Consider the following 8,034-nt stretch of genomic DNA (forward strand, 5'->3'; position numbering starts at 1 on the left):
AAGGGGGGGGGGTTGCTGTTTGTAGGTTAGTTGCTTAAACCAAAGGTGCTCACTTCAGATCAAAGCTGTGTCATCGGCCCAGCCTGATTGAGATGGTTCAGTGTAGTCGGCTGGTGCAGAAGGTTAAGTCACAAGTGACCTGAGGTGTGTTTGCAAACTGGATCTAAAATTGGCTGGGTGACAGAGGGAGAGAGCAGTGGGGGCTGGGTGACAAAGGGAGAGAGCAGTGGGGGCTGGGTGACAGGGAGAGAGCAGTGGGGGCTGGGTGAAAGAGGGAGAGAGCAGTGGGGGCTGGGTGACAGAGGGAGAGAGCAGTGGGGGCTGGGTGACAGAGAGAGAGCAGTGGGGGCTGGGTGACAGAGGGAGAGAGCAGTGGGGGCTGGGTGACAAAGGGAGAGAGCAGTGGGGGCTGGGTGACAGAGGGAGAGAGCAGTGGGGGCTGGGTGACAGAGGGAGAGAGCAGTGGGGGCTGGGTGACAGAGAGAGAGAGCAGTGGGGGCTGGGTGACAGAGGGAGAGAGCAGTGGGGGCTGGGTGACAAAGGGAGAGAGCAGTGGGGGCTGGGTGACAGAGGGAGAGAGCAGTGGGGGCTGGGTGACAGAGAGAGAGAGCAGTGGGGGCTGGGTGACAGAGGGAGAGAGCAGTGGGGGCTGGGTGACAAAGGGAGAGAGCAGTGGGGGCTGGGTGACAGAGGGAGAGAGCAGTGGGGGCTGGGTGACAGAGGGAAAGAGCAGTGGGGGCTGGGTGACAGAGGGAGAGAGCAGTGGGGGCTGGGTGTTCCTCAAATTGGAAATGTTTAAGAAGTGGGATTAGTGCCAGAACCTTTGCTGCTTGGAATATGCATAAATGACTTGGATGAGAATACACAATTAGTAAGTTTGCAGATTACATAAAAATTGCCGAAGTTGTTGATAGTGAAACGGTAGTCTATGGATACAGTGGGGCATGGCTCAGACGGAACGTAGAGCAGAACGTTGGCCGATAGAATGTAGTTTAGTTTAGTTTAGAGATACAGCGCAGAAACAGGCCTCTCGGCCTACCGAGTCAGCACTGCCCAGCGATCTCCACACATTAACACCACTCTACACACGCTAAGGACAATTTGCACATACACCAAGCCAATTAACCTGCATGTCTTTGGAGTGTGGGAGGAAACCAGCGATCCCCGCATATTAACACTATCCTACACACACTATGGACAATTTTTACATTTACCAAGCCAATTTACCTACATTTTTAGAGAGTCTTTAGAGTGTGGGAGGAAACTGAAGATTTCAGAATAAACCCAGGCAGGTCATGGTGAGAAAGTACATACTCAGTAGTCAGGATGGAACCCGGGTCTTCGACGTTGCAAGGCAGCAACGCTACCGCTGCACCACCGTGCCACCTTCAGCCCAGTTCTGGAGAACATGGATAGGTGATGTGTAGGAAGGAGCTGCAGATGCTGGTGTAACAGGAAGACACAAATTGCTGGTGTAGCTCAGGGACAGACAGCATCTCTGGAGAGAAGGAATGGGTGACATTTCGGGTCGCGACCCTTCTTCAGACTAGTCAGGGAAATGGGAAAAGTAATGTTTCAGGTCAGGACCTTTCTTCAGACATTGTCGAGGTGGGGGGAGGAAGCTGCAAGTAAGGGGCAGATATCTTCCAACATTCTTTCTTCCTCTTCCCCCTCACACCCCCCACACCACAATCAGTATGAGGAAGAGTCCTGGTCAGAAACATTACCTACCTATGTTCTCCAGCGATGCTGCGTGACACGCTTAGTTACTCCAGCACTTCATCTTTTTTCGTAAACCAGCATCTGCAGTTCCTTGTTACGGTGATTGTTCTCTGTTGCATCGATTGGCTACTGCTTGCTCACCAATGTCCTATTAAGGCTTACTATGTACATTTACTTCCATTATTCTCTCTTTCTTTGCTTCTGTAGGCATGTGCGCATGTTTCTGTCTTGGATACGGACGTTTCAATACTGGACCTTCGGTGATTGCTGCCTTCGAGGGTCTTTGGTTTCCATAGAAACCGTTAACCGTGATGTCCCTCTTGTTAGTACTTCAGGTAGAGAATTCTGTTGCTTTAACAGTTACAAATCTGCATCACTTTGAGGAGTTTTTGATTTAATTGTGACTAATCCAAAATACTATTAATATGCCAATTTCAAATTCTATCATGTACATAGGATTGCCTTTATTTAATGCCTGCACTGCTGCACTTAACCCGATGAAACATGGGAGATGAAGTATGTGGCCTAGCTTTTTTTTCAGTAAATCGATGTAATTTGTTAACATATTAGATCTAATTATTGTCTCTTTGCACATCAATAAACCAAGTGTGGCCATGTGGTTTCTTGCTTGTGTCCTCGTCACCATGCATGTGTACATTTTCTACTCTACAAGATACACAACGGTTCCAGAGCAATGGTAGAGTCAAAATGCTGGAGTAACTCAGCATCTCTGGAGAGAAGGAATGGGTGACGTTTTGGGCCGAGACCTTTTTTCAGACTGATGTCGGGGGATGGGGCGGGATATGGCCACTGTTTTGTTTAGTTTAGTTTAGAGATACAGTGTGGAAACAGGCCCTTCGGCCCACCGAGTCCCCGCCGACCAGTGATTCCCGCACACTAATGCTATCCTACACACCAGGGACAATTTACAATTTTACGAAGCCAATTATCCTACAGACCTGTACATCTTTGGAATGTGGGAGGAAACTGGAGCTCTCGGAGAAAACCCACGTAAGTCACGAGGAGAACATGCAAACTCCGCACAGGTGTCTGGTGCTGTAAGGCAGCGACTCTGCCGCTGTACCACTGGGCCACCACTGCTCTATTCAATGATGGCTCGTTCGTTTGTTAACTCCACCAAGTTGTCTTGCTTCAGTAAAAGGTAATGTGGCCATCAGAGCCATCACTGCATAGAGCGATGAGCAGTGTACAGCCTTCATGGACACTTGGTATTGGCAGCATATTATTATTTTCAGGTTCACTAAGACACACTGAAACTGTGCTATCGGGTCAAATCATACTATACATGAGGCACAATCAAGCCACATGCAAATACACCAGGTAGAAAAAAACAGGTACAAAGAGAAAAATACCAGCGTGCAGAATAGAACATGAAAGGATTTGAGTACAGGAGCAAATAAGTCCTTCTGCAGTTGTATTGGGCCGTGGTGAGACCACATCTGGAGTATTGTGTGCAGTTTTGGTCTTCTAATTTCAGGAAGGATGTCCTTGCTATTGAGGCAGTGCAGTGTAGGTTCACGAGGTTAATCCCTGGGATGGAGGGACGGTCATGTGACGAAAGATTTGAAAGACTACGATTGTATTCACTGGAGTTTAGAAGGATGAGAGGGGATCTTATAGAGACGTATAAGATCATAAAAGGACTAGACAAGCTAGATGCAGGAAAAATGTTCCCAATGTTGGGGGAGTCCAGAACCAGGGGACACAGACACAAGAATAAAGGGGAGGCCATTTAAAACTGAGGTGAAAAGAAACTTTTTCACCGAGAGAGTTGTGAATCTGTGGAATTCTCTGCCACAGAAGGCAGTGGCGGCCAATTCACTGGATGAATTTAAAAGAGAGTTAGATAGAGCTCTAGGGGCTAGTGGAATCAAGGGATATGGGGAGAAGGCAGGCACAGGTTACTGAATGTAGATGATCAGCCATGATCACAATGAATGGTGGTGCTGGCTCGAAGGGCCAAACGGCCTCCTCCTGCACCAATTTGCTCTTTTTATGTTTCTATGTTTACAGAAAATCTGATTAAAAAAATATATACATTCCCATGATATAAATGTAACCACAGACTAAACATAAAATATAGAACAATACAGCACCGGCCCACAATATCCATGCTGAGCATGATGGCAAGTTAAACTATGTCTACACATGATCCATAGCTCTCCATAGAAACATAGAAAATAGGTGCAGGAGTAGGCCATTCGGCCCTTCGAGCCTGCACCACCATTCAATATGATCATGGCTGATCATCCAGCTCAGTAACCTGTACCTGCCTTCTCTCCATACCCCCTGATCCCTTTAGCCACAAGGGCCACATCTAACTCTCTCTTAAATATAGCCAATTAACTGGCCTCAACTACCTTCTGTGGCAGAGAATTCCACAGACTCACCACTCTGTGTGAAGAAATGTTTTCTCATCTCGGTCCTAAAAGACTTCCCCCTTATCCTTAAGCTGTGACCCCTGGTTCTCGACTTCCCCAACATCGGGAACAATCTTCCCGCATCTAGCCTCTCCAACCCCTTAAGAATTTTATATGTTTCTATAAGATCCCCCCTCAGTCTTCTAAATTCCAGCGAGTATAAGCCTAGTCTATCCAGTCTTTCTTCATATGAAAGTCCTGCCATCCCAGGGATCAATCTGGTGAACCTTCTCTGTACTCTCCCTAAGGCTAGAATGTCTTTCCTCAGATTAGGAGAACAAAACTGTACACAATACTCCAGGTGCGGTCTCACCAAGGCCCTGTACAACTGCAGCAGAACCTCCCTGCTCCTATACTCAAATCCTCTTGCTATGAATGCTAAGATACCATTCGCTTTCTTCACTGCCTGCTGCACCTGCACGCTTGCTTTCAATGACTGATGCACCATGACACCCAGGTCAAGAGCAAATGAGCCTTCATGGGCACTTGGAATTCACATTTGTTTATTATTTCAGATGTACTGAGATGCACTGGAAAACTTGGTTTGTATGCCTATCTTAAAGCCTCTTAAATGCCACTACCATAGCTGCCTCTTCCACCACCCCTGGCAGCATGTTCTATACACCCACCACCCTTGCTGCAACAAAAAAAATTGTAGTACATCTCCTTTAAACTTTGCTCCTCCCACGTTAAAGCTATGTCCTGTAGTCCTTGACATTGCCACCCTGGGAAAGAGCTTCTACCCTTTCTATACCTCATAATTTTAGATACTTCTATCAGTTCTACCCTAACCTCTGATGCTCCACAGAAAACAACCCGAGTTTGTCCAATCTCTCCTTGTGCCTAATATCGTCTAATCCTAATCCAGGCATCATTCTGGTAAACACAAAAAGCTGGAGTAACTCAGCGGGACAGGCAGCATCTCTGGAGAGAAGGAATGAGTGATGTTTCGGGTCGAGACCCTTCTTCAGATTAGTTAAGGATAAGGGAAACGAGAGATATATACGATGATGTAGAGAGATAAATTTAGATTTTTTTAGATTTGGAGATACAGCGCAGAAACAGGCCCTTCGGCCCACCGGGTCGCGCCGCCCAGCGATCCCAGCACATTAACACTATCCTACACCCACTAGGGACAATTTTTTACATTTGCCCAGCCAATTAACCTACAAACCTGTACGTCTTTGGAGTGTGGGAGGAAACCGAAGATCTCGGAGAAAACCCACGCAGGTCACGGGGAGAACGTACAAACTCCGTACAGTACAGCACCCGTAGTCAGGATCGAACCCGAGTCTCCGGCGCTGCATTCGCTGTAAGGCAGCAACTCTACCGCTGCGCCACCGTGCCGCCTATAATAATGAATAATAATGAATTAAAGATATGCAAAAAAGTAACGATGATAAAGGAAATAGACCATTGCGAACTATTTGTTGGGTGAAAATAAGACGCTGGTGCAACTTGGATGGGGTAGGGATGGAGAGATAGCGAATTCTGGGATTAGCTGAAATTAGACAAATTAATTTTCATACCGATTTATTCACAAAATGCTGGAGTAACTCAGCAGGTCAGGTAGCATCTCAGGAGAGAAGGAATGGGTGACGTTTCAGGTCGAGACCCTTCTTCAGACTGGACTGTAAGCTGCAAAATATGAGATGCTGTTCCTCCAATTTGCGTTTAGCCTCACTCTGACAATGGTGGAGTCCTAGAACAGAAGGGCCACTGTGGGAATGGGGAGGAGAATTAGTGTTTAGCAACTGGGAGATCAGGTTGGTTCAGGTGGGCTGAGCGAAGGTATTCAGCGAAACGATCGCCCAGTCTGCTTTTGGTCTCGCCGATGTATAAGAGTCCACATCTTGAACAACAGATACATTAGATGAGGTTGGAGGAGGTGCAAGTGAACCTCTGCCTAACCTGAAAGGACTGTCGGGGTCCCTGGACAGAGTCGAGGGCGGAGGTATAGGGACAGGTGTAGCATCTTCTGCAGTTGCAGAGGAAGGTACCTGGGGAGGGGGTGGTTTGGGTGGAGAGGGATGAGTTAACCAGGGAGTTGCAGAGGGAACAGTCTCTGCAGAAGGTGGAAAGGGGTGGAGATGGGAAAATGTGACTAGTGGTGGGTTCATGTTGGAGGTGGCGAATGTTTTGGAGGATTATGTGTTGTATGCGATGGCTGATGGAATGAAAGGTAAGGACTAGGGGGACTGTCTGTTGCGACTAGGGGGATGGGGAGCAATGGTGGAGCTGCGGGGTACCGAGGAGGCATGAGTGAGGGCCTCATCTATGATGGGAGAGGGCAACCCCATTCCCTAAAGAAAGTACACCTTGGATATCCTGGTATGGAACATCTCACCTTGGGCACAGATGCGGCACAGAAGGAGGAATTGGGAGTAGGAGGTAGAGTGCAGGAAGCAGGGTGGGAAAAAGTGAAGTCGAGATAGTTGTGGGAAGAAGTGGGTTTGTAATAGACGTTAGTCAATAGTCTATTTCCTGTAATGGGGACTGCGAGATCAAGAAAGGGGAGGGAGGTTTCGGAGATGGTCTAATTAAATTTGAGTGCAGGATGGAAATTGGTGAAGTTGATGAAGTCCATGAGTTCTGCATGGGTGCAGGAGGTAGCACCGATGCAGTCATCAATGTAATGGAGATGGAGTTTGGGGATCGGGCCAGTGTACGCCTGGAACAGGGATTGTTCAACGTACCCGACATAGAGGCAGGTATAGCTGGGGCCCATGCGGGTGCCCATAACTACGCCTTGGACGTGGAGGAAGTGGGAGGAGTTGAAGTTGTTATGGGTGAGGACCAGCTCCGCTAGGCAGAGTAGAGTGTTAGTAGAGGGAAATTGAGTGGTTCTGCGGCCAAGGAAGAAACGGAGGGCTTTAAGGCCTTCCTGGTGGGGGATGGATGTGTGGAGTGACTGAATGTTCATAGTAAAGATGAGGGGGTGGAGGCTCGGAAAGCGGAAGGCATGAAAGAGAGGAAGGGCATGTGAGGTATCTTGAACATAAGTCGGGCGAGATTGGACCAGGGAGGATAGGATGGAATCGAGGTACATGGAAATCATTTCAGTGGGATAGGGGCAGGCAGAAACAATGGGTCTGCCAGGGCAGTTCTGTTTGTGGATTTTGGGGAGAAAGTAAAACTGGGCCATGAGGGGCTGGGAAATGATAAGGTTGGAGGTTGTGGAAGGCAGACAGCCAGAAGTGATAAAATCAGAAATGATGAGATTATGGCCTGGTGTTCATCTGTGGGATCATGGTCGGAGGATAGGTACGAGGAGGTGTCAGTGTGCTCCCGAGGCCGGCGATCCAAAGCTCTCGCTTCAGGGTGATCAAAACTCCTGCCTATGATCCTCCAAATACTGCTCGATCGAAGTCTTATAAAGCTGCATCATGACTTGCTGTCTCTTGTACACATTGCACTGACTAATGACGGCAAGTATAACTTTTTACCAATCTGCCACTTTTGAAGAGCTTTGACCTTGATATGCCTCTTTACATATCAATGCTATTAAGGTTCTTGCCAACAACAGTATATCTTCCTCTTGCATTTGACCTCGCCAAGTGGAAAACTCTCTCTAAAATAAGATAGACACAAAATGCTGGAGTAACTCAGCGGACCAGGCAGCATCTCTGGAGAAAAAGGATGGGCGTCGTTACGGGTTGGGAACCATCCTCCTTGGAAGCTGTGAGGCACATGATGGAGATGCAGGCAAGTGCCGAAGAAAGACAGGTGGCTGTGGTAGCGAGTCCGAGTGAAAACATGGATGTGGAGCTGGAGTGCAGTAGGGATCACAGAAGGGGAGCAGTGGGATAGGATGTTGTAGAGCTCCTGTCGGGGAGAGGAGAACTTCTTCACAGTGGGCATACCTTGAGGA

General features: G+C 48.0%; 1 protein-coding gene across 3 annotated transcripts in view; it reads left to right on the forward strand.

Moving 5' to 3' along the window:
- Positions 1 to 2,331, forward strand: part of LOC144610171 (STAM-binding protein-like) — a 56,287-nt gene extending 53,956 nt beyond the window's left edge. For 2 of the 3 annotated variants that reach the window (XM_078428723.1, XM_078428724.1), the window contains exon 10: positions 1,930 to 2,331. In XM_078428723.1, coding sequence (XP_078284849.1) covers positions 1,930 to 1,986 — 57 coding nt within the window. In that variant the 3' untranslated portion in view covers positions 1,987 to 2,331. The remainder of the gene's footprint in view (positions 1 to 1,929) is intronic. The other variant, XR_013549400.1, reaches the window with a different exon arrangement.
- Positions 2,332 to 8,034: the final 5,703 nt, after the last annotated feature.

The sequence above is a fragment of the Rhinoraja longicauda genome, chromosome 36, assembly GCF_053455715.1.
Source record: "Rhinoraja longicauda isolate Sanriku21f chromosome 36, sRhiLon1.1, whole genome shotgun sequence".
Classification (NCBI taxonomy): domain Eukaryota; kingdom Metazoa; phylum Chordata; class Chondrichthyes; order Rajiformes; family Arhynchobatidae; genus Rhinoraja; species Rhinoraja longicauda.